Source organism: Aythya fuligula, chromosome 17, assembly GCF_009819795.1.
Source record: "Aythya fuligula isolate bAytFul2 chromosome 17, bAytFul2.pri, whole genome shotgun sequence".
Classification (NCBI taxonomy): Eukaryota; Metazoa; Chordata; class Aves; order Anseriformes; family Anatidae; genus Aythya; species Aythya fuligula.
In genome coordinates this window covers 9,080,206-9,106,314 of record NC_045575.1, presented here as the reverse complement: position 1 = coordinate 9,106,314, position 26,109 = coordinate 9,080,206, and the positions used below count along the sequence as shown (strand labels likewise).

Genomic DNA, 26,109 nt, shown 5'->3' with positions numbered 1-26,109 from the left:
CCCGTCCTTGGCAGTGCTCAAGGCCAGGCTGGACGGGCCTCTGGGACACCCGGGGTGGTGGGAGGCGGTGTGCCCATGGCACGGGTTGGAACTAGATGGTCGTTAAGGTCCCTTCCAACCCAAACTGTTCTGAGTCTGTGAACACCCCTTCTTTCCTACCAATTTCTTTAGCAGAGTGTTTTGGTGTGGGGGGTTTATTTCCTTTTCTTTCTCGTGCTTTCAATTTCTCATCCAGAGGGCAGATCTAGTTCCAGTTTACTAGTGGTGTGATGGCCCTGCACTTCTGATTGATAAATAGAAAAGAACAGTAAGGGGGTAAAAAAAGGTTTTTCTTACCAACTGTCCATCAGCAGGACCTTCTTCTTCTCTACTGCTCATTGCCTAAAGGCGTTTGATGTTTTACCAAGCAATTTTTGTTATTTCACCTTATGTTTAGAGGATTCTTTTGGAAACGCCTGGTACTATGCAGGCTCGAGCCCGTAGTTCACTGAACATGGATTACATTAGAGGAAAGCTGAATGACTGGATTCATCAACAGGTCCTAGTATTTTGTCAAACTAACACTTCAAGCAGCAAATAGTGACTTGCTTAGCCGCTATTCTTGAATATCTGCAAAGAACTAATTTCTAAAAGGCAACAAAAAATGACTTTTTTCCGCAGTTATTTGAATAAGTTTTAAAGAGCAGCAATTTTAAGTAATGCCATTTTTGGTTTTTAATCTATACATGGATTTAACAATAAGAGAGGGGTAAAAAGCTGTTACACAGACATTTCTAACTACAGAAAGTATTTTCTGATGTCCTCAGTTAATGCCCAGCATTGTTTTTTTCTTTTTCAGTGATGAAGCTATGAGGAAGGCTGGTGTTGCCCATAATAAGTCCAGCAAAGAGATGGAGAGCCACGTGTTTATGAAGGCTAAAACAAGGGTAAAGTATCTGGATGTGTGTGTGTTCCTTTTACCCTGAGGGGAAATGAAGTGTTTGGTGTCCAATACATGCAGCAGACTGGACTTCAGGCCAATAGAGCTTTGCTGATACTGCAGCATTTAATGCATACATGGTTCTGTGCTTAATTAAGTCTTATCTAAAGACTTGTATGTAGTGCATAGAGTTTGTTTTATCTACAGTGTGGCATTATTCCATCTAACCAGTTTGGTGATCAGGAGAGACTGAGATATCAATAAAAAGACTGTCTTGGGAGTAAGAAAAAAAGGAATTTCTCAGGTCTCTGTGAAAGTCTGTTTTTTGTGTACAATTCTAGGTGCTACCCAAACGTATAAGCTCTTCTTTCCTGGGGTTGTGTTATAAGAAATTGGATCCTATTGCTGTCTACAAAGAAGACATGTTTGAGATAGAACTTGGTGAAAGTTTTATAACTCTTATTTATGCCTGCTGATGGCATTCTCACTGGTGAGTGGTACTTAAAGGAGCAGGGAGGCTGTCTCAGCACTGTGGCAGATTCTCTTGTGCATTATGAAGCACATTAATAAATTGCAGCAAAGACTATTTGTCCTTTCACCTCTGGCACCTCTGCCATGTATAAGTCTTAAAAACAATTAAGTTAATATCTTTAATAATAATAACTTAGCATAAAAAAGTTCTTGTAGTATGAATATGACCTAGTTAAAGGACTGAAGTGAGTCAATCTACCCAATAAGAAATTTTGATCCTTAAGGAAAGAACTAGAATGGGTGAGAAAAGGAAAATGGATGTATTAGTATATAAGTAGGTATACACATTATGTTCCTGCTACTGTGACTGTCACAGTAGTTCTTTCCAGTGAATTTTATGGACTTTTGGGCTACTTGGACCATCAGCTACACTGACCTTCTGGTAAAAAGCATTTCCACTTAGTTTGTGAACAGACTGGTCCTTGTAAGTGAACTAAAAGCTCGCAGGCCTTGTAAAGTAAAATCTGGTACACTGAGGAAGAATACTGAAGGACCAGAAAGTTGTGGTTGCTCTGTTTTTATTTCCTGCGCTGATACACTTTTTTTTTTTTTTTTTTTTTTTTTTTTACCTTTAGGAGGAGTATCTTTCTCTTGTGGCCAGGCTTATTATCCATTTTCGAGATATCCGTAAGTAATTTTTATCCCAGTGACTGCTCATCGGGGGCGGAGGGGGAATAAAAGGAAATCTTCTGGCTTGTATGTGTGGGTCTGCGTGTGACTCCTCACAAGTTGCTCCAAAACTTCAACCAGTAATATATATGCTTAACTTCTAAATATTGTTTCTTTTATAACATCCATCTACAATTGAAGAGTCTTTGAGTGAGAAATAATTTAATGTTTTCAGTGTTTTTGTAGTGTTCTGAGTACAAAATTAGGTTATTTAATGTTTTATGTAATTACAAAGATAAAAATACTTTTTTTTCCACTCAGCTTGTTACAGCTATGATACAGCTGTCTGGAATTATGGGTTTGGATAAATTGTTTGGAGACGTAACTACAGTAGACAGTGATTTTTTTTTTTTTAATTATTATGTGACTATATTTCTTGGAGAGTGTATTTGAAATGTCAAATCTGTGTGATGAGATTAACAAAGATAATTAATGTGATGTTCTTTTGCAGACAATAAGAAATCTCAAGCCTCAGTCAGTGGTAAGAGGCCTTTTATTTATTTATTTATTTATTTCCTTTCTGACTAGAACAGCTCAAAAAACAGGGCTGTGGTGTACTAAGAGGGCTGTGGATTTCCTAGCTGCAATATTACTATTGGTGGAGGAAAGGAAAGGTAGCACAGTAACCTTGTGATTTGTTGAGTTCTGAGGGTGACAGGCCTAGATGGTGTTTTGGATGCAGCACAGGGGACTTGTTTGTTTCCCTGTTTGTGCTTCTCTTAGCCCACAACACTGAGATTCTTGGAAGAACAAGAGTGATTGAAAATAACTTCCTTCTGGGCATTCAGGTTTCTCCCTGTCGTCAACTTTGGGTTTTTCACTGTGCTGCATTAGAGGCAAACATTGTGTCTGCGGGCCGTGTGCTCTACTCTGCCACTTGACTCTGGTTAGATCCAATCATGTATTCTATCTCTGTGCTAATTCTTACAGCAGTTATATTAGGAACGTAATATGATGTTCATAGTGATGATGATGAAAATGAATACATCATTTTTATCCCCCCATAAACTAACTATGCAGTGGTTGGGGTTGATTAACACCTCACCTAGACAGTTAAAAACTGATATGTATTCCTAAGGAAGCGTTGCATTCTGTACCTAATTAATACTGCATCTGCACCCTGTGTTCTGTTTTGCCCTTCTGAATTGCCTTTCCTTCTTTGACTTCACTTTTCTACATGCCCAGGATTGAGACTGTGACAATTCTCTTGAAAGACAAAGTTTATCCTCTGTGTAAAAACATGATGTTACGGTGGGAACTTGAGGGAACTGCATTGCAAAGGACTTCCTCTGGTTTGAGCACTGCTCCTCCTCAGGAGGAAGAGGCCAATGGAATCCGCAGTGGGAGCTCTGTTCTTCATATGCTTTTTTTGAGGTTACAGGTGGTACAGCTGCATGGAGTTTTGTTGGTAGCCAGTTTTGACTTGCATGTAAATTCAGAGGCAGCTAATGAGTTCCTTTTGTCTGATATATTTAGAATCTATTTGCAGATCTGAAGCACTTTAAACAATCTTCACTCTGTTTACAGAGAGGCAAAGACCTGCCAGAAGCTTCTTGTGGTCTTGCAGGCAGAGCAGTGAGCAGTAGGTTCTCAGGATTTGCATCTAGTTGTGGTCTGAAGCCAGCAGATCAGAGAGTGGATGCTGGAAAGCAGAGGATTTGGGGGAGGCAATTGCATGGCTGGCTGCATAATGCTAACTGTTTTCTTTGTAGATCCCATGAATGCCTTGCAGAATCTGACTGGGGGTCCCCCAGCAGGGGCACCTGGAATGGGCATGGCTTCCCGAGCTCAAGGAGCACCGATGGCTGGGATGGGTGGCCTTGGCCCAATGGGGCAACAGATGAGTCTCCCAGGGCAGCAGCAGCCTCCTGGGACCTCGGGAATGGCCCCTCACGGTATGCCTGGTGTCTCTACAGCTACTCAGCAGAGTAAGTGTTTGGTTTGTTTCAACCACTGAAACTGTTGGATCAGTCTTTCAGTAAATAACTCTTTTCCACAAGGAGAGGGTACTGAAAGAATTTCATACTGCTGGCTAAATCAGCCAAGGGAACTGTTGGAAGAGTTCATTTCAGACACTGCTACTTACTGGGATAGATGTCGTCCTTAGCATAGAGAGGAACAGCCTCTCTTCTATGAGCAAATGCTTCTCCTATCCTTCAAGATGTCAACTTCAGAACTTTGTTCTGTGAAACCCACGTATACGTTCTATGGCTGTTATGCTTCCTGCTGGTGGCCTCTCTGCATATGTTTTCTTCAATAGCTTCTATTTCTTAGAGAATTCTGTGGAGACTAAGGTGTGATCCTGTTGTGGTCCTTCCAGGTGGCCACAGAGCCATACAATTTCTGCACATTTTTACATTTTTAATTCAGTTGCTGACTAAATACAGGCAGGGGGCTGTAGAGATAGTAGGCAGTGTCATCAATTCTGCTGTTAATGTACCTACTCCGTTTGAGGATGCAAAAGTATATGCTGTCAGTGATGAGTATTTTATACTTTAGCGATTATCTTTGATTATTGTGGAGTTATACTGTGTAACTGTCTCTTGTACTGTTCGGGTTTCGTGTGTTAAGCATAGCCTCCCTTCTTTTTAGCCCAACTTCAGCTTCAGCAGATAGCTCAGCAGCAACAGCAGCAGCAGCAGCAATTCCAGCAGCAACAGGTGGCTTTGCAGCAGCAGCAGTTCCAGGCCCAGCAGTCAGCCATGCAACAACAATTTCAGGTCCAGCAGCAGCAGGCAGCAGCAGCTGCAGCAGCCCAACAGCAGCAGCAGCAACAGCAGCAGTTACAAGCTGTCCAGCAGCAGCAGCAGCACATGCTGAAACTGCAGATGCAGCAGCAGCAAAACCAACAGCAGGTGATGACAAACAAGAATTACAATGGCAATCGGGGTGATCTGTGATCAGTTACTTGTCAAGTGAAATTTAGCTTGCATGGAAGTACTGAGTATCAGCTCTTCCCATTAATACACTTCCACTTTGGGATAGGACTTCAGTTTAGACTGGCAACATTACATTACAACCCAGAAGGAAGGCTTAACAATGAGGGTTTTTGGTTGCTTTCTTCTGCCATAATAGAGAACTAAAAATCTCTGTCTCTTTCTCTTTATAAACATCAGGACATTGTTTCATTCTGACAAGAACAGGGGTGTGGTAAAGAACTAAAAGCACTGTATTAAAAGCACTGTATTATTCTAGAAATAGTGGTTATTTTGTCATTGTGTGAATTACAGATTGCTACTTTAAAAAATGTGTACTGAGCACTTACATGCATCATCCTTAGGCACAAGAGCAGAAGAGGAAACTTCAGCTGTCATGCTCTTGTGCATTTCTGGTAAATGGCAGTGCTGATGCAGGCTGATTACATTTAAGAAGTGATTTTGAGCCCATTTGTAAAGGAAAAAGTGATGGACTTATCTTTGCTTTTGAAAACTATTTTAGTATAGTGAGAAAAGCTTGGAATAGTGAAACCACAGGACATGCACTACATAGAGTTGAGATATCTGGAGAGTGAGTTAATACGAGGTCTGGGCTTTCTATACAGGCTTGAAAACTCAGCCTGATACATCAGGATTCAGTTTGCTTTTCATCTACGCTATAAAAATAAGGCTACCATTGCACTGCTGGAAGCTTTAGCATCCTGGCTTTTCCTGCTTTTCAGATGCAACAGCAACAGCAGCAACAGCAACTACAGCGAATTGCCCAAATGCAGCAGCTGCAGGCAGCGCAGGCTATGCAGGCACAACAGCAGCAGCAGCAACAACAGCAACAAATCCCACAGCAGCAGCTACAGCAGCAGCCACCTCAACAAGTAATGCAACAGCAGATGCAACAGATGCAGCAGCAGCAACAACAACAGCAGCAGCAGCAGCAACAGCAGCAGCAGCAGGTTGCTCAGGCACAACAGTCTCAGCTTCCACCACAATCCCAGCCTCAACCCCAGCCCATGGTATCTCAGGCACAGGCAATCTCGGGACAAATTCCTGGTCAGGTTATGCCTGTTACTCTCACACCACAGCAATTAAAAGCAATGCAGGTAAGGGCTGGTGACCATTTCATTGTTGGTTCATTATGATCCTCTAAAGAAATAAAAAGTTTCCTTGACTTTTGCTAATAACAAAATAAGAAAAAAGCATAGTTTTTTAAGAGATCTGTAGTTAGGTTGTTTGAGTATGGTGGTTTTAAAGCTTTATGTCTGGACCTGTCAGAAGAGAATGACTTAGTATCAGCGAAGAACAGGGATTCTATAAATGTGTGAAAACCATTTATGAATCTAAAAAAAATCACTGCCTTGATTATTTTTGTTCTTGAATATTAGCAAGTGCTTTGAGGCACCTAGTGCGTGTGGCTGGAGCCCGCGTTGGCTCTTTAGCACACTGGCTTTGCTTCTGCTGCCACGTTTAGAAGTTTTGGACAAAATTTAAGATACTAGTAGTTCCTGACTTGAAGAGAATGTGGACAAGATGATGGTTTTACTGTGAACGTCTTACTGCTTCATCTTAGAAGCTGAGTCATCCTGTTAATGTTGCAGCTTTTCAAACTTCCGCATTAGTCATGAGTGCTGTGTGCTGTTGAGCAAAAAGCTCAGATGTCATTCTGAAGCCTGCTTTTCTCTGAGTGTTGCTGGGGAGTAGTGAAGTGTCAGCCACTCGTGAGAAATTCTTGAACCCCCCATGGAATAGATGGAGTACCCACTATGTGCTCCTACCAGTTAAGCTAGTAGTTAGATGTCACGTACATCCCTCTGACCTGTCCTAATGAGTGCATAGACATTTGAAATGCTGGTCATTAATATATGTTTTAAATATTATGCTTGAGAGAAATCATCACATGGAGTTAACTGTTTGCCAGAAAGGTGACATATTTAGTATTGTCGTAAGAAGACCTTACAGTACAGAGAAGTTGCAGGAAGTCACGTCTTGAGTGCACAGTCTGTGAGAAAACTTCCAAATGTTAGAAGCATGGGAACTTGCTTTCATAAGGAAAGTTCATGAAACGCTTCTAGAGATGGATATGTGAAGCTGATCTTTTAGTCTTGTCTCCAAAACTCCCCTTTTTATGAGTATAGTCAAAGCAACTGAAAGAGAAATGTTACACACTGATCAGGTACATGTGTTTACTTTGTTCTTTTTATACTCAAGGTAAGAGCTCAGCTGGTCCAGCAGCAGCAGCAGCAGGCAGCAGCAGCAGTGCAAGCAGCTCAGGCTCAAGCTGCTCAGATGGGAGCTTCAGGGCAGGTAAGAGCCCTGGAGGCAGTGTCCTTAGGTACAGGCCTGTAGCAAGTGCATGCTAAAGACGAGCATGGAAATGGGTCTCTGGTGGCTTTCTAATGAGGTCTGAGCAGTCATCGCTATACAGAGGGGATGTGGGCTTTTATGCTGCTTCCCTTTTGCCCTGACTCAGAGGCAGGATTTCATGGACAACCTCTTTGTGCATGCTCTCTGTCCTGAGTAGGTAAGATTGTTGCCTGAAGTGATACACAAATGCACAACAGTAAGAGGGCCTTCTGTGGTCACACTGCAAGTTTGACTGTTGGTTTCTGGTGTGTATCGCCTCTCTTTTCGTTACACTTTCCTAGGTGACCGGTTTTTTGTCAACTGATTTCCATGCTGTGAATCTTTGCCTGCTATCTTAACTCACATGTGATCTACCTTCCATCTCCATGTACCAAGCATAAAAAGCAATATAGATAGTGAAATCTCTCAGTATTCCCCTTTCATTCCTTTCATTCTTTTTCTGAGTGAAATGAGCTGTAGATTTAGAATGCTCTTGTTCTGGATGTGAATTGTCAAGAAAAAATGGCATGTGTCACAAGTGCAGAGTTACGTTTAAAAAAAAAAAAAGGCTGGTTGAAAGCTTATTGTCTAATACACTGTTCTTAACCTGCAATACAGCTGTAGCCCTAGTGATTGTTCCTTGATGTGTGTCTGGTGTGAAGGAGACACGGGGGAGAAAAACTGGGGATGGCTTGAGCTGAACCTCTCATCCCATTTTCCACAAGAATATGAAATAGTCTTTCATGGTTTGCCTCTGTAGTCTTTCATGCTGAGACATTTTACAGACACGGTAAGTACAATTATCACCACTTTGTATATGGAGAGACTGAGGCAGATAGATAAAAAGAGGTTGACCAGGATTAATGTCTGGCAATACAGGAAGATCTCTGCCATTTCAGGTATCGCACCATTTCCCCGTCATCACACAAGAAATGCTTTAGATTCTGTAAGACCATTAGAAGTTTTTGCATGGATAGAGGGATAACAATTGGTTCTTCAACATTCATCTCACAGACCGCTATCAGGAATAGTGTCTTGTACCATGTTAACTCTCATGTGGCCCACATACTTGGTGGTGGCTATGTTCTGTTTCTGGTCCTTTTGCTTGAGCCAATGTAACATAGGATGTAAAAGCTGAGGAGTGGTAAGTACAGTTGGTACAGTGCTGGCAGTAATATAGAATTCTTCTACAGTTGAAATGCAAATTAAAGCTTTTCTTCGTTTCTTAAATAATTTCCAGGTGAAAGCTACAGGGACTTAGGCTGCCTAAAAGGAGACTGACTTCTTTTTTTTTTTCTTTTTACTAACTTAATGGTAATGGTGCTTTTTCCAACCTCTAAACAGATGGATTTTGTTTACATAGTCACCTTAATTCTTGTCCCATTTAGGGAATTTATATGCCAGTGGCTTAACAGCACAGTGCATTTGAAAAGTTTTGGGTAATAAGATGGTTGACAGCTGGTTTTGCATTGCAACTTTATTTATAATGAGCAGGGATTGCTCATTATCTATTGCATATGGAGTTTAGAAAACTACACAGCCAGACTTACGTTTGTGCTGTTACAATGTAAATCTACTAAAATTCACTAGACGCTGTGAAGTCCAATGATTAAACTGGTTTCTTATACTTGTATAAAAATTTTCTGTATATAATGTTTAGCTTTAAGTTGATGGTTGTGTACAATATTACAATGCAGCTTTGGCGTTGAGAACATGGTTACATTTTCTTTGATTTATAAGAAGCTTGAGAGTAGATTTCTCTTTGCATTTCTCTAGTCCGTTTTCCACTAGCACTAGATTTTATTTTAATAAATCTGTCTTGATTTCCTTATTTGGTTTTGGGAAGCTTTTGTTATAAACAAACCCTGTCCTAATACTTGCTTGTTAAACTTAAGCTTGGTCTCTAGGGGCTTTCAGTCTGGGAATTTGGGTTGATGTGCCTGTGTTTTTTCCTTTTCCATAAAGTTTCTGTTCAGCATTCCTACATAAAAGTAAAACCAATCGTAAATTCAAACATGGATACATGTAAGTTTTGGAGTTCTCTGAAGGCATAAAGACACAGGTGAATGTTATCCTGCTTGGATGTCTAGTCCTTACAACTATGTAACTCAAAGGTGAAACTGATAAATAAGCAAAATAGTGTCCTAGTGACCACAGAGCGCTACAGAAGTGCTTGGAGCACCAGGAGAAACTCTGTAATCAACTGGAGTTAAGTATTAATAATGTTTAAATTACTGTTCTGCTGCAATTCGTTCAGGTGCTCAGAATGCAAATTGGCTGTTGCTCTTTGAAAAGCAGAGCTGGCCTGCCTTTAGTGGAGTGGTAGTGTCATGGTACGTGTATATTCCTACCAGAAGCTGCATATTGAAGGAATTCTGAATCCTTGGATTTTAGATACAAGAAAATTATAGGTTCAGGATTCTAATACTTACATTGCACTTCATTTTTTAATCAGATAATGAGGTCTGTATCTTACAGTGGAGAGATACTCCATTCTTCTGCTTGCTCCCTTTTTTTTTTTTTTTTTTTTTTTTTTTTGAGTAAAATTCTCAATTCTGTAAATCGATTTCTCAATTTCAGCTGTGGAGAAGGATTTGCCTTCAGTTTAAATGCTTCTCAAAAGTACCTGAACACTTCTAGCTGTCTTCCATTTTTAGACTATCTGATGAACTCCTTTGTAGATGCATTGCTTTGCATAAAACAGATGCAATCTTTGAAATCCGCTTTCCCTGCTGCTTTGTTGAAGGGTGACTGGTTTCATAAATGTAAATATGCTGGAAGAAGGGAAAAATAAATTACTTTCATCAAGAGAGTGGAATTGGTGTCATTTTATATATACACTTCCTTTCCAAAGCACACGTTTCAAAAATATGTGAATAAAACTCAGAATTATGTGCATGTACACACATTCATTCAGCTACGATACAACAGCTGAAAGCCTTTGAATCAGAGTTGTCCCACTGGTGTTCAGTGGTTTGCCAGACAGTTAATATACTTCTAATTTCCATGACCTTGGAGGAAGTGATCTAAATCTGCACACTTTGGTGGTGTGGCATGAAAAATGGGACCAAGATGGGACATGTGAGTCACCGTAACATCCCTGGGATTTCACACGCTCCAGAGATCCATGTGCATTCACGAGGGTCTGAGATGGGGTGATTGTGCCTGGAAGGTTTTATTTTATTTTATTTTATTTTATTTTTGCCAGCGATTTCCTTTTTTTTTATTTTATTTTTTTGTTTTGTTAGGGTTGTGTTGCTTCACCAGCTCTCATGTTGATAAAGTAGCTCTTCACTGCACTTCGTAGCATCCACCTGTGCTTTGTGCCAGTGCTGGGTTGTTGTGTTTGCTTGTGGTGGCTGTTGCATGCTGTGTGTGTACATGTGCATGTGTGTGTGATGTCTGAAGCGCTCTCATTTGTTTTCCTTTTGAAATCCTGTCTCTGACCATCCCTCTTTGCCTGGATGGAAAGTGACCGCATTGCTCTGATGTTGTGAACTAACAGTTGTGCTGAATTTGACACTTATTTTCTTTATCAGTTATTGCTTTCTGTTTTCAGTCTTGCTATGTTGTATTTAATTTTATTTATTTTTAACAATTGTAAGCACATGCATTCTCTGACTCTCTAGAGACATGTTGCTGGCTGCTTCAGTCCATTTGCACAGAACACTAAGCAAGAATGCCCCAAATCCTTTACTGAAAGGAGACTTCTTTTAACTCCTAGGTTAGTTAGAGCCTGTGTAGGTTCCTTGGTGACGTATACTCTGGGGGAAAAAAATAATAAAGTGGTCCAGAGACCTTTACTGTAGATCTTTAAAATATCAAACAGAAGCTCCTTTGCTGATAAGTGAATTAGCAAAGTTAGCTGAGTGCTACCTCAAAAATATGCTGTATTTCCCATAAATTTAAATTGTACTCTAATTGGCAGCATATGTGGTATAACATTAAAGCCTACCATTACTTAAAATTCATAGATATTATAGATACGTATGATTAAAACTGTGTGACTCATTCAGGCTGATGGGTCGGAAAGGCACTTCTAGACACTGCAGAGCAACATCCTAATCCTATTTTAGAGTAATTTCTAATTCAAAATTTAACCTGCAGTATTTGTTCTAAATGATTGTGCTTTTAGGGTGTGCTCAGTCTATACAACTGAAGAATCAAATAATGCAAGAATGAGCTCGAAGCAGATTACGGGCTCATAACAACAAGTCTTAGTGTAGCTTAGCAATAGAGGAATGGGCGTTTGTCAAAGTTACAGAAATTACAGGGAAATAATTGACTTATTCTGTGGGGTGCAAAAGGAAGGAAATAGCTTTTTCAAAAATAAGTCCTTTCTGTTGTCCTGGTGTTATAGTGTCATAGGTTACTCTGAAATTTTGCTCGCTGTTGGACAGCTCACTGGAGCATTGCTGGTAGCAGTTGCTGCTGAACTGTCTGCCAGAGTCTTTTAGAACGGAAGGTGGCATACACAAATACTCCTAAATCCTGTGAGTCCAACAGTGTGGGAAGGTGCATCAGAAACCTATGGCATTATAGAGACAAAGAAGCTTCTTATATGGAGAATTCTTGACAGCTGTCTTGGAGAACTTATCTCTAAGAATTCTAGAAATTCAAGATGTTAGGCAAAATTAGGAAAAACCCTTCCTGCAAATAATAGCTTTGTCAGTCTTCGACCTACAAATCTGAATCTGCCTATCAGCACCATCGAGATATCTAGAATTCATTAGATGCTTTCTAAAAATAGATAGAAAAGGTGTAAAAAGGAGTTTGATTTATAAGCTAGCATGTTAGGTTAACCTTTAGAGAAAAGCTCACTAACCTTCCCTTCATGCTCCCCTCTCCCCTAATTCCTGGAGGTTGCATGTGCTTCTCATCCTGCCAGTGCACTGCATTTCTTGTTTTGCGATTACTTTTGTCTGTTGTCCCTCTGTCCTCAAAGATGATCACCGCACCTATGGCCCGAGGTGGGATGCAAATAAGACCACGGTTCCCGCCTACCACCGCAGTGTCTGCTACACCGCCAAGCTCCATTCCTTTGGGCGGACAGCAAATGCCACAGGTATTTACTGAGTCAAAGCACATTGTGTCAGGTATTGCACAAAGCATTCAATACGTGATTGTGTAGCACTTGCTTTCAAGCAAGGGGAAGTTCACTTTTTCATGGAACAACTAACTTGCCGGTGTTAGGGTGTTGGGCTCTTCAGGTTTTCCATGGATCCTTTTTTGGTTTAAACAACATGTTTTCTGATAGCATGGGATATCAAATAAAGCATTGCTAGAGTGGCGTAGATCTTTATTTTAGCATTTAGAATATTTAAATGTTTATAACTGATTTAGGTCGCAAATTAGAGCTTCCAGGTTCCTGTTCAGTCTTTGAAATTCCACAATGAATGTGCATTTTGGAGAGTCTCCAGAAGTGCCGCAAGTCAGTACTGCAGTGCAGTGATTGAGTTCTGCCTTGGAACTTACTTATCACGTACTCGTGCTCTTTACAGGTGCTTCATTCATTAATAGCAAAGTTGGCTCGTTTCAGTTTGAGTAGCATCTTTGCATGCAATCAGGGACCAAGAAAAATGGAACTATTCTCTTCCTTCACAGTTGTGAAGGAGGAACTACCAAAAGGGCTCCACTTGTACCTGTATCAAAGAAGAACCTGTGTAGACTGGCTGACAGCACCTAGCCAGCTGTTGCTGGAAGATGCTTGAGGTCAGTGTACTGCATCTGCATGGTGTAGGTCCTGATCTTCTGAAGACCTCACAGCCCTGTTCAACAAGCAAAATCTTTAATTTGAGGGACAGGAGGAGAGCAGGAGTGGGGAGAACTGGACTGAAATAGAACTGAGTTCTTACCAGTTTTACTTCTTAACACTGCTGCCTTTTGCTTGTAGGTTTCTTTACTTTTGCATTTTTTCTTATTTCTGTTGCACCAAGTTTAGTAGAGACAGCCCATTCTTGTCAGGCGTTTACTAAGGTAGATAATGTGATCAGAAAGATTCTGCAGACCTAGGCAAGCACATCTGTCACTTCTGGTTTCAGATGGTCAGTCATTTCTATCCAGGTAACTATGTTAACTGAAATAAAACCCAGACATAGCTGTTGAATCGAAGGAGAATTTACTTTGAGCTTTGTTTGCTGTAGCAGTTTATGTACACTGAGACAATCACCTCCAGTATGAAGTATTCACAGTCTGATTTGGACTGACAGTGAGGCCTTCCGATGGGTATTTAAGTATCAGATTGGCTTATATTTGAGTCATAACAGAAGGGCTCTAGTTAAAGTGTTCAGTGCTGTAGGCTGACCTTTTAGTGCTGTCATGTCTGTGCTTGTTGAGGAGCTTTGATTTATGACACCAGACGAATCAGTAAATAAGGAGAGTTCTTAGTAGCATGTCAAGGACTGTGAAAATGTTGTAGAAAACTGAACAACCAAAGAAGGAAGAAGAAGAAAAAACTTATTTATGAAAAGGGCTCCTAAACATGTGGTAGGCTAAGCGAGTAAGTCATCATTTTGTTAGTGGGAAGCACTGTTTTAAAGACAGCTTGACGTGCCATGCAATTGATAGCTCTGGATCAGTGTGAATCTCTAGTGCTCTGTGCCAAAACATTTTGTCAGGTTCTAGGTGAATCGGAATTTAGAAATGTTATTTATGCCTCTTTAGTTTTGTAAATGCTTAAATAATATTATCTGTTGGATATGTTTAATTACCTTGTCATCAGAGCTCTTGAAGCTGTTCACAATAGGAGACAAATGGTTGTAGCTTACATCTGGTATTATTCATCTAAGACTCTGTCATCTCTTTACAGTATTAAGAAGTCTTTAGACCTCATGATAGATGGCTCTGAATGTCCTTTCACTTTAGATGAGAATCTTGGTATTACAGTGAAGAGTCTCTTTCACCAGAAGAACTAGCTGTTATATCCATATTGTTTGGCTATTTGTTTTTATCTCGTATGACACACTTCTTCTCTGTCCTTCTAACTTGGCTTAGTTAATTCTGCAGTGGTTTCTTTTTGTTCAGTAGGTTGTTGATTTCTCTTGCTATTAATTAGATTTTTTTTTTCTTAGCTGAAGTTTGGTTTTGCCTGAATAGTTACCATACATGAACTACACTCAATATTAGTTCTTGAACACTAAGGGAAAAAAAAAGTTCAGCAGTTCAGCACTTTTTAAACAGCTAAGGAAAGTTTCCTACACAATATTTGTGTTGGTCCAAGAAACCTACTGATAGGAATTTTGAAAGGTTAATCTTATGGTTAGAGTTTGTTTTAGCAATTAGATGACTAATGTATTAATCCCAGTCTCTCTGTTGTATTTCTAGTGTCAAAACCTCCAAGTTCTACCTACAAATCTATTGCAGTCTGCATTTATATGGACTTCCAATTTATGGTTGGTGCGGAAATCTTCAGCAAACCAAAAATCTAGGGAAAAAGTCAAACTGATTTAAATATTAAAATAAAGCAAGGTATATTATCGTGATTTGGAATATGGAAACCAGTATCTGAATTCTTTTGAAAAAAAGGTTTGGCAAAAGGCTTGGAAAACCTTTTGCAAAGGTTTTGCTTTGTCCCGCAAAGCAACATAATGGTGAACTTTAAACCCAGTTTGCTACAGAGTAGGCAAGGCTGTGCTTACTGGCTTAATATTGAAACTGTAAGTACAGTAGTTTAAAATGCTTTCTGGATTTTTACTTCAGATTCTTTCTGCTCTTCCTCATTATTACCCATTACTTCCTTATTGCAGACTCCTTTTCCTTGCTTTTAGTTTCTGCATATTGTACTGGCTTGCTACTGAGAGTCTCTGAAAAACTCAGTGTTGTCTACTGAGTGCTGTTCCTTGCCTGATACTTAGTTAAGTGGAGGTAGGCCTCATAGCTAAGTTTATCTTCCAGCATGTTATACTCTAAACACTAGGAATAGCTTTGATTTAGTGAATATTATTGAGTGCAAAATTTTGTCATGCAAACATAAGTAAGTTTTGGGCAGGACTTCAAAGATAGGTTTCAGTGTTGTGATCAGGTCACTGCAGGGTTGCTTCATGTTCAGCTGTGGTAGTTGTCAGTCTGTTGTAAAGAGCATTCCCTAGAAGTTGAAATTTCATTAAATTGTTATATTCTCAGTGCGTAGCCCGGAAACAATGTGGAAATCTAAAGCTGAAGGTATCTTTATATCTAAACCATACAAAGACATCTGAAATGATTGTGTAGCAAATTAACCACTTTCAAAGAAAAATAAGGCAGTAAGTTTGGAACTGCATACTTTTGAGTAAAAGTTACTGAAAGTATCACAGTTTTGTGTGATATTAGTTATTAGCCTTTAGAGTTCTGAAATGAAACCAGCAGAGAGCAAACCTGTTGCAAGAAGGAAAGCTGTGTGCCTCTGTATGTACTTAATGAGAAGAGGTAATGCTGTTAAAAAGATGACAGCACTAATGTATTTTATGCTTATATCAGGTGCTGTATGTTCTTTTCTTTGCTTTTCTGCAACATTTGTAAACTAATGTAAAGGGACCTTGGTGTTGAAGTAGATACAGAGGCTTGAATCTGGGCACAAACCTTAATGCAATCTTTTTTGTTCCTTCCTTCCTTCCTAAAACACAAGGATTTAAGTTTTCAAAAGTGATTTTATGTAACCAGCTTGAGACGCTTTAAAGGTGCATGGTTTTCAAGAAGTGCTAAACCACTCAAAAGTGATCTTAGTTTGACTTGATGAAAATGCGTACAACACCTCTATGGGTAAGTTCTAAATCACTTGCTGTTTAGAAGAACATTAAATAGAATTGCAAAAAAATACAGGGAGTACTCTTTGGAGTGTTCATTCTAGCTTCTTTATGGTGCTGAGGTGGTTGGTTTCTATAGGAAGTAGATCATGCTTTTCAGTCTCAGAAATATTTTTCCAACTGCTGAGTGAACACAGGTTGTTAATGAATCTTGTTCTGGATGTTACTTTTGTAGAGGAGGTTGGGAAGGTAATGGAGCTAACGAAGGTTTTTTGGAAAAAAAACACATAGTATTGCAGGCTGTATTTGATTTTAAACTGTGCTGTAGTTAACTAGTATCTTCAAGTTTAGTAGTTTTACATTTGCACCTAGCTGAGGAGTGCTTGGGCCCATCATTTATTTATGTTTTTCTTACATAGCTGTAATGTGATATTCCATACAAAGCAAATTATGTTGCATTCAGTGTCCCCTGGAAACAGTTGGATGATTTAGGTAGATAAGTAATGACTGAATGAAGGACAGCACCAAACTGGCAGTGCCCATGAAGTGTCTAGGGCTGGTAGGGGACTTCTGCTTAAAAACAGTTTATACTGATGGAAAGAGTTGTTGGTTCATAAAGGTGCCAATTGAGGACTTGCAGAATGTTTGCATCAGTTACTGAGTCACAATATGTGGTCTTATAGGCTAGTGTGACTGATGACCTAAGCCTACATACATAAAAACATAAGAATTCTTTATGTGCTTTATGCTTATGTAATATCTGCATTACTATACCATGTTTCTGGCTGGTATAGGATGTTTTTTGTTTGTTTTTAATCGATGAAGGGGAAAAACGACCATGAAATGAACATATGTAAGTGGTTGCTCTAATCTGAGCATCATCTGGCTCTTGGACTTTATAGTGTGCAGAATAAACTTCGTTGTTGCCTGGAGTTTGGTGCTGTTCTGAAAACTCCTTATTTTTCTTTTTGCTCTTTAGGCATACCTTACCATTCTCCACAGGTCAGAACGCTGCTTCACACTTTTCCATCCAGACATTACACCCAGATTTGCAGAGCTGTATAGTTAAACAACGTGGTGGTGGTTTCGTTTACTTAATTGTTCTTCTTTCCTCTTGAAGAAAACCGCTTGAGAAGCTACAGACAAATCTGACATACCTTTGAAGGCTGTAATGAAAATACCAAAACAAGAAGGTTTTTTTAATGGCTGTTAATTCTCAAGTTAGAACTGTCTTTTTTCCCCTGCTCTTCTTCACCCTATTTCTAATAAAGCACAAGTTTTTCAGATGGTACTTCTGACGCTTTAACTTTAAATATGTTGGTTTGGGAAATGAGAAACAGTTATCTGATTGCATGCAGTTTTAACGTTTATTTCTAGTGAAGTCAATATGAAGTACTGCCATAATATCCTCAAGAGAGATACAGGTGAGACTGTTTCATTGTGTATGAGAACAGGAAACTAACGCTTTCATTTCTTGTAGGGCTGAGGATATGCTTCTCTCCATAGATAACTTTAATTTAGGTTCCCATCATCAACTCCCTTTTGTTGTTGTTGATCTTGTTCTTTTTCCTTGTTTCAGGTGAGCCAGAACAATATTACCATGATGTCATCCCCATCTCCTGTCCAACAAGCTCAGACACCCCAATCAATGCCTCCACCACCACAGCCACAGCCATCTCCTCAACCAGGCCAACCAACTTCTCAGCCAAACTCAAATGTGAGGTGAGCTAGACTATAACTTTTGAAGACCTTTGTCAAAACCATAAAGGTGAAGAGGTGAAGTTTTTAAAAGCATTCAACATGTCGTAGCAGTGGTTACTAAGAGCATATCTGTTTGCAGGCTGATCGTGCTTCCTTGTTAGACTTTGTCAGGTTTGATTTTACATTTTTTTTTCTTTTTTTAAACTTATTCTTATTTTTCAGCTCTGGTCCAGCTCCATCACCCAGCAGCTTTCTTCCCAGTCCATCTCCACAACCATCTCAGAGCCCAGCAGCTGCACGAACACCTCAGAACTTTAGCGTCCCATCCCCAGGTCCTTTAAACACTCCAGGTAAATGTCCTGAGGTCTATAATGCAGACCATGAATTGGGGTATATTTTGATAACAGGCCTTTAGGAACTATCACAGTTACTATTTGGCATGACTGAAGCTTTAAAGAGCTTTGATAAGCAGCCAGCATTGCAAGTAGTGAGCTTGTTGTATGTATGATGTTACACAACATGAATATCTCCTATTGAAATCAAATGAAACCCATTTTCTCATCACTGAACCTATATAGTGGGTTTTTCCAACTTCCCTGTTGTTTTGAAAGAAAGAACAGTACTTTCTTTAATTAAGCAAGTTTTTACAACTGTAGTGATTCCTTGGTTACGTGCAGAAAGGAGTCCTTAGCAATGGCGTGAAGTCGTAAAGGAAATAACCGCTTAATGACTGCTTTCCTCTAAAACACCTTCCTAGGTGTACTGTGACACTTGTGCACTTCTTTACCCTGGTTGTAATAAACACTTTCTGATACTGTGAAATGAAGTAACATACTGGCTCCTTCTCATACCAGCGTTGTATGCTCTGCAGATTAGAAAGCATGGGCTTAAGGAATACTGCAGCAAATTCAGTGTTGATGTAGTGTTTAATGCACCAGAGTGAGGCAAAATGAGGACCTAGGAAATACGTGTATGAAAATGTGGACCTTTTCAGGAAAAAAATAAAAATAATAAATGGGAGTTGCTGTTCTGTCTGTAACGTCTGCTGTCTGACATAATTACTCTAAAAAGATGAGAGCGCTGGACAAGAACTTAAACTTTGACGCGCACCAGTTGTGGATTTATGTATTTGACCTGAGCTATGCTTTGAGTTTCTGCATTTCAAATCTAGAGTCTGAAACGTGAGAATGCTGTTCTGCACTATCTTTTATCATCCATGTGACATGCAGTCTTTACTTCTTGGCAGGAAATCCAAACTCTGTCATGAGTCCAGCCAGTTCTAGCCAGTCAGAGGAGCAACAGTATCTGGAGAAACTCAAACAGTTATCAAAATACATTGAACCACTCCGTAGGATGATCAATAAAATAGATAAAAACGAAGGTGAGCTTCCTTGTATTTAGTCATGTGTTTCTTTGTCAACTCTCTCTTCTGATGGAAGAGCAGTGCATTGCCTTTTTGTGATGGTTTATTCCAGGGATTAAAAATGACAATGACAGTTACTCTTTCTTCCCCAGGAATGTAAAGATTTTACTGTGAAGAGTGGGTAAAATCATCATCCTTAAATTCCCACCAGTTTTCCTTCACTTCTGATGTTTTTGGGACACATTCTGTTAGAGCTTATGCAATGGGTATACTTATGGTGAGATAAAAGATCTTTGATCCTCACTGCTTTCTTCAGTGTTGGCTAACGTTTTCACTTGTAACAGCATCCTGTATTTCCGTCTGTAAGTGTGAAAGCTGTTCTTGTAGTCAATGTTTGTGTCTCTGATATTATTTCAGATAGGAAGAAGGACCTGAGTAAAATGAAGAGTCTCTTGGATATCCTGACTGACCCTTCAAAACGGTAACTTTTTTCATTTTGTCTGGATATCAGATTCCCTACCTCTTCCAGAAATTTATTGTTCAGCATCCAGCTATGTTGGCATTAAAGTTGGTTGAGGGGTTCAGGCAACAGAAACACTTAAGTTGATTTGACTGTTTTGTGATGATGGACTTTCTCCTCTTCTGCAGATGCCCTCTGAAGACACTGCAGAAATGTGAAATTGCTCTGGAAAAGCTGAAAAATGATATGGCTGTGGTACGTGCTTTGCTTTGCTTTAGCAAAAGATAAGTGATTCATTTTTATGTTGCTTATGCCATTACAACTTCAAGTAGAGCTGGACAGCATAAGAAAATGGGGGAAAAAATGGGCAAACTTCACATAAATCACCTTGTAGGTGAGCTTTCAAGTCCTTGTGTTCTGTGCGAACACTTGAGTAATTTTTTCTGTGAATTTTTGCAGCTGATTTCAGGACATACTTCTGAAAGTGGAAAATGCAGACTTCTTAATGTTACCACATGCAATTTTGAGAGTTGTTTGCATTTTATGCGTTGGAAGTTTACTGCTGTAAAGTTGTAGAGATGTTTTTATTTGTGGTGACTATTAAGAGAAAATGTGGTCCTTTTGTGTTATAGCCTACTCCACCTCCTCCCCCAGTGCCCCCCACCAAACAGCAGTACTTGTGTCAGCCACTTTTGGATGCTGTCTTGGCCAACATCCGTTCACCAGTCTTCAACCATTCCCTTTACCGTACATTTATGCCGGCTATGACTGCAATTCATGGCCCGCCGATCACGTATGTATCCTTAACCAGATGTTTGTATTAAATGTTTGGTTTTTTAGGAAAAAAAATATTTGTTCAAATTGTTGAAAGAATGGATGGGTTTATGGCAAGGTTCGAGTTGTACCTTTTTCCTTTTTACACCTGTAAAATATCCGACAAATGTGGTGTTGGTATAATGTTTTCACCTCGTTCTTTTGTGTATTGTGTTTTACATAGGGCCCCAGTTGTCTCCCCTCGAAAGCGGAAATATGAAGAGGATGAAAGACAGACCATACCAAATGTCTTACAAGGGGAAGTTGCAAGGTTAAATCCTAAATTCCTGGTGAACCTGGACCCCTCGCATTGCAGTAATAATGGAACAGTTCATCTTATATGCAAGCTAGGTAAGTGAGAAGACACAAAGGGCTGAATTCAGAAAGAACTGTTGATCTTGATTCTAGAAATTTGAAGAAGTTTTTTTTTGCTTAGTCTTGAAATTTGCTAACCTGTGACTTCTGTGTGAAGTCTGTACTTATCAGTGTTGTAGAGCAGCTTCAGGGAATGCATGGAAATTTCATTCATGCTAAACAATCCGTTCCTCGTACTGAGGGTTGAAATCAGTGAACTCATACGTTGTCTTGAAAATTACTTATTGCTGGCAACAGTCTTGATTCTTGACTTGATTTGTGCTGATATGTGTGAATTGTTCCATCTCCAACAAGTCGGATGGAGAAATGGTGAGTTAATCTCTGGAAGGGTCTATCGCAATTTGTACTACTGATGACTGACAATGATGTACGTTCTAAAAAGGAACTCAGATCACAACTTTGTTGTTTCTATCTCAGCTAAGAAGACAGTGTTACTGTCTATGAACTTGTTTTCCCCATTGGAATCCAAAAGCAAAACAGATTTTTTCCTCCCATTGTTTGAGAAATCTGAACTGTTCTCATCTTAATGTTAGTACAGAAGGCACCTAATTCTCAAAAATGAGGTGTCCAATTTAGTGAAGGTCTGCTAATGAAATGATTGGCTGTGTGCAGAAATGCTTAAGAGATGGAGCTGTGTTTTGCCAGGCTTTCCTTACAAGGAATTAAGTGTCGTTAAAATGAGCAATGAGATTGCTGTACAACAGAAATGGAAAAGTACACCTTGGTTCCTTCTTGGTGCTCAGAGGTTAGAAACCATGCTGAATGATGTATGAAAAAAATGTACATACAGCAAAACATACTTTATTCTGATGGGAAGTGTGCTTACATTCTAGATGACAAGAATCTTCCAAACGTCCCGCCACTACAGCTCAGCGTTCCAGCAGACTATCCTGATCAGAGCCCTCTGTGGATAAAAAACCCTAGACAATATGGTATGAGGATGCTAGCGTGACATTTTGGGGGCATGTGTATGTAGTAGTGTTGGGGAAATTTGAGGACTGTGTGTGTGTATTTATAACTCTATCCATTATCTTCTTTTCCAGCAGCCAATCCCTTCTTGCAGTCAGTGTATCGATACATGACTTCAAAACTATTGCAACTTCCAGACAAGCATTCAGTCACAGCACTCTTAAACACCTGGGCACAAAGTATTCGTCAAGCCTGCCTCTCTGCTGCATAACATCTCACTTCCTAAATCGTGAATCAAGAAATAAGGTCTTGAAAGCTGGCCTTTTCCACGTGCCATTGGAAAACCACAGGCATTTTGGGGAGGTTACTTCAGAAGAAAGAAGCCTTATGTTGTTTTGTTTCTAGGTGTCGGGTTCACTAGAGAACCCGGTGTTAGATTTAGCTTTCATGCTTTTTATCTTCTGCCTCTGTGGACTTTTGCCAGCATTTTCAAATATACAAAATGTGTATATATGGTTCTTGAGACTGTATTAGGAGAAGTTTTTATTGTCTTCTTAGAGAAGAAATTATTTGTGGACTTCCATCAGGGAGTCTGATTGATAAAAGAGGAAGCAGGGAGAGAATGCTCTAATTTGCTTCAGTTTGCAGAGTGCCAGTATTTCTTTCACATTGTATGTTTTGTGACCTGATGCCATCCCAGAAATAAATAAGCTGCAGCTAGAATGTGCTTGCGAACTTCCCTGTTTTGGAAGGAATCTTTTGCCTATTAGCTTTGCCCAGGAATGGGATAAATTATAGCCTTTTAAGGGCATCCCTCAAATATGTGAGATAAATCTGGGTAATTATGCTGGGGAAGAGGGGAGACCAAATAGAAGAGAATATATTTAATAGCTTTTTTTAAATGATACTTTGTATAAATGGTTTTTGGTTAGCATGGACCACATTTCTCTTGCTCCACAAATGAGGTGATCAGAAAGAGGAGATATCAGTGTGCACACTGACTTCCCCTGTAAGAATATGTGTGTGTAAAGGTGGTGGTGAAACAACAGTTTAAAGTTTTAGTACCAGAAATCAATCCAGCAGCCTTGTAGCTATATGTTGTCTTTTACTGATGGAATAGAATCAATCTCTAAGGCATCTGGCTTACTTGGGGGAGTTGATGCAGTTTAGTGGAAATGCTTCCATACTACATGGTGTTGTTTTTAATTATTATCTTTTTTTGAGAGTGAAGGAAGAAACAGGAACAGAACTGACAACTAATGTTTTGTGCCTTGAGCAATGATGGGCACTCAAGCTGGTCACCAGCTACTATATAGTTGGGCACTTCTAATGAGAACATTTGCCATGAGTAACTATAAATTCATGCATAGTGTGATTGTTTTTTTTCCATTCTTGTAATTTGTTCACTCAACTTCCTAGTGCAGAAAAATTTCAAATTTCAGATTTTCCCATTACATCCTGCTCCACCTCTCTGTACTGTGCAGCAAACCTTAAAGAGTAGCTGGACTCTCTTACGGTAGTGTCATGAAATTGCAATGACCTATGTAAATCTGTGTGATGTCAACACTTCTAGGATTTTTTAAATGTGGGTACTTAGTAAGCACTGACTGAGGCAGCAGAATGCTATCAGTATTTTGTATATGAACTAATGCATTATCTGTTTGTTTCTATTGTAATAAATTTATTATTATTCCTGTGTTGGATGCTAACATTATGCTGCTCTTCCCATGTTGATCCTCAGATACCAGTTCTGTTGCATCCGTTGGATGATGATTACTTTGTTCTATGATAAGTGAAAGCTCATACTTTGAAGGTCAGGAGAAGAAATCATAAATGGCTCTTCATTCCATGCAACACTATCTCTACTGTTCTCATAGTGAATTGGAAGACCTGGTCAAGAGATCAGTAATGGTGTCTACAAACAAAAGATGTAGTTTTTTAACAGGTACTGTTACGTGACTGCCTCTTTGCACCAAAAGAACCAGTGGCGTCAATCCAGTTCTGGTGGAGAGATGTTCACATCACAAAAGTTTTGTCTGTCTATAATTGTCATAACCCAAGAAATGAGGATGGAGACTTTTTTAAAGCTAAAACAGACGGTCTAAAACAGACATTTATAGCATTTGTTTCTTAATTTGGTTAAAGCATACCTGGAAATGGATGCAAAATATACTATAAATGTCCCTCAGGTTTACAATACTTCCCTTAGTGCAGTTTTCAAAGCTGTCATTGTGGTTTTCTTTCAAAAAAGACGTAAGATGTTATACTGAGAGGTTGATGTAGGGTAGGCATCCTACCGGGCCGCAACATTTCATTTGGGAAATAAATATTGAAAACTGGAAGTTGATCATGTGCCTGCAGCACGTAAGGTTAATAGCTTGATACCAACATAGATGGGTTTCTTTTCTGTTGATGCGCAAACTGTCATAAACCGGCATAGATATTTTCAAAATTAATAAATAAATGCAAGGTTATTCCCAAATCCTTGGAAAGGTGCACCAAGTTGGGAATAAATTATCATCAGCGTTTGGGTACTTTATCAGCTGTCAGGGGCACTGTGATTTCAAAAGCAATTCAGAAAATGCATGTTATGAACAATTCAGGGATTCGTACCTTTCAGAAATAGACAAGTATATTGTGAAATCAGAAATACGGAAGCCTGATCCTTTCATTTCTTGAACAACTGGTGTACAAAATGAAGTCAATCAAACTTTACTTGAAATGAAGTGATAATAGCAGTTGAACATTTGTTGTTGAAGTCCAGCATAAAAGGTCAAAGGAGTCGTAAGGAAACAAGATGAAGAACAGGAGTGTTGACTTCAAGAACAGTTTGAAGATAGCTCCTTTTAATAGCCCGAGTTCTGTTTCTCAACAAAGTTGTTCACTAGTGTTTGTTTCATTGGTAGCAGAATTGCCTTTTTTTATAATGGGCACTGGGTGGCTATCAATCTGATTGCTAAATAAATATTGTGATTGCCTGAAACAATTTCCTTTTCAATTAGGAAAGGTAATAAGTTACAGTTCTTGTCCTACTGCTGAGCTGTGTGGTAGTGTCCTACCTGGCTGATTAGACTTCCAGCTTCAGAGAGAACTTTTTACCTCCCCAAAGTTTTGTTGTTTTGAATGAATTAGAGTTTTTCTTCCTGGAACCAAGGACGCTGTGGTGTTGGATGTTCCTGTTCTTCCAAATTTGTTAACGAAAGCACACCTCTTGTATGGGTGCAACAACTGCTCTGACCTAGTTCATTTTGTACAAAGGGAATAGCGTTACTGCTTGTAGAACCAAAGGCAAAATTTGATCATAAAAGGCATGAAATATACTAGAGAGAAATTTATAGCTAATGTTGACACATGCTAGTATAACTTAATTAATAGCAATAGTCTAAGTGAAAGGAATTCTTTATAATTCTATGCTGATAAAAAGCTATCTCCAAAAGAGGCTTATATTACCATGCATCCTCTCTGTTTCTCACCCATGAGTTTTCTGAGAATGTTTCATATAGACAACACCTCTATTTGAGAAGGGAATAGGAAGCTATAGGAAGCAGTGCAGTTCCTATCCTCTTGAGTCTTCTTTGTCAACAACAGGCTCAATATTGAGGCAGCAGTATGCCCTGGCAGCCACGAAGGCAAACCTCATTTTGGGGTGCATTAAATGCAGCATAACCAGCTGTCAAAAAAGTTGATTCTCCCACTACATTTAGTGTTGGTGTGGCCTTACCTTAAATATTGTATGCAGTTCTGAAACCCACAGTATAAAAAGCATCCAGAGGAGGGCAGTGAAGCTGGTAAAAGGACTGGAAAGTATGCCCTGTGAAGAGAGGCTGAGGATGCTTGGGTTGTCTAGTCTGAAAAGGAGGCTGAGGGTCAACCTTGTTGCTCAAGCAGGGCCAGTCTCTTCCTCCTGGTAACCAATGACAGCACACATGGGAATGACAAGTTTCTTACTGTGAGGAGGGTAGTCAAACACTGGAACAGGCTTCCTAATGAGGTGGTTGATGCCCCATGCCTGTCAGTATTCAAGAGGCATTTGGATAATGCTCTCATTAATATGCTTTAACTTTTGTTTAGCCCTAAAGTCATCAGGCAGTTGGACTCAGTCTTTTTAGGTCCCTTCTACTTGAATGATAATGTGAATCTTTGAGGAAGTGGGACTGGTAATAAATAAGCAAAGGCAGTTTTTGTAATGAGTACAGTTTCTTTGCGTGGATTCATGTTGGGAAGTGACAGAACATTAGTTTTCTTTTTTCAATTGTTCTGGAATTACTTTCCCTTAATTCTCTTTAACCCTCTGAAGTCACCTAGCTCCTTCTTTAGGCAGTCCTGCTTTTAAAGAGAGTGGGGGACTGCAAGGAGTTGACTTATTTATAACCTTG

General features: G+C 39.5%; 1 protein-coding gene across 1 annotated transcript in view; it reads left to right on the top strand.

Annotated features, from left to right (window-relative positions):
• MED15 (mediator complex subunit 15) overlaps positions 1–23,429 on the top strand; it is a 28,797-nt gene extending 5,368 nt beyond the window's left edge. The window contains exons 2-18 of the mRNA XM_032198939.1: positions 839–926; positions 2,026–2,077; positions 2,571–2,600; positions 3,832–4,047; positions 4,712–4,974; positions 5,793–6,152; positions 7,258–7,353; positions 12,338–12,457; positions 17,692–17,834; positions 18,036–18,163; positions 19,060–19,194; positions 19,594–19,657; positions 19,825–19,891; positions 20,269–20,429; positions 20,634–20,800; positions 21,658–21,756; positions 21,868–23,429. Coding sequence (XP_032054830.1) covers positions 839–926; positions 2,026–2,077; positions 2,571–2,600; positions 3,832–4,047; positions 4,712–4,974; positions 5,793–6,152; positions 7,258–7,353; positions 12,338–12,457; positions 17,692–17,834; positions 18,036–18,163; positions 19,060–19,194; positions 19,594–19,657; positions 19,825–19,891; positions 20,269–20,429; positions 20,634–20,800; positions 21,658–21,756; positions 21,868–22,004 — 2,326 coding nt within the window. The 3' untranslated portion in view covers positions 22,005–23,429. The remainder of the gene's footprint in view (positions 1–838; positions 927–2,025; positions 2,078–2,570; positions 2,601–3,831; positions 4,048–4,711; positions 4,975–5,792; positions 6,153–7,257; positions 7,354–12,337; positions 12,458–17,691; positions 17,835–18,035; positions 18,164–19,059; positions 19,195–19,593; positions 19,658–19,824; positions 19,892–20,268; positions 20,430–20,633; positions 20,801–21,657; positions 21,757–21,867) is intronic.
• Positions 23,430–26,109: the final 2,680 nt, after the last annotated feature.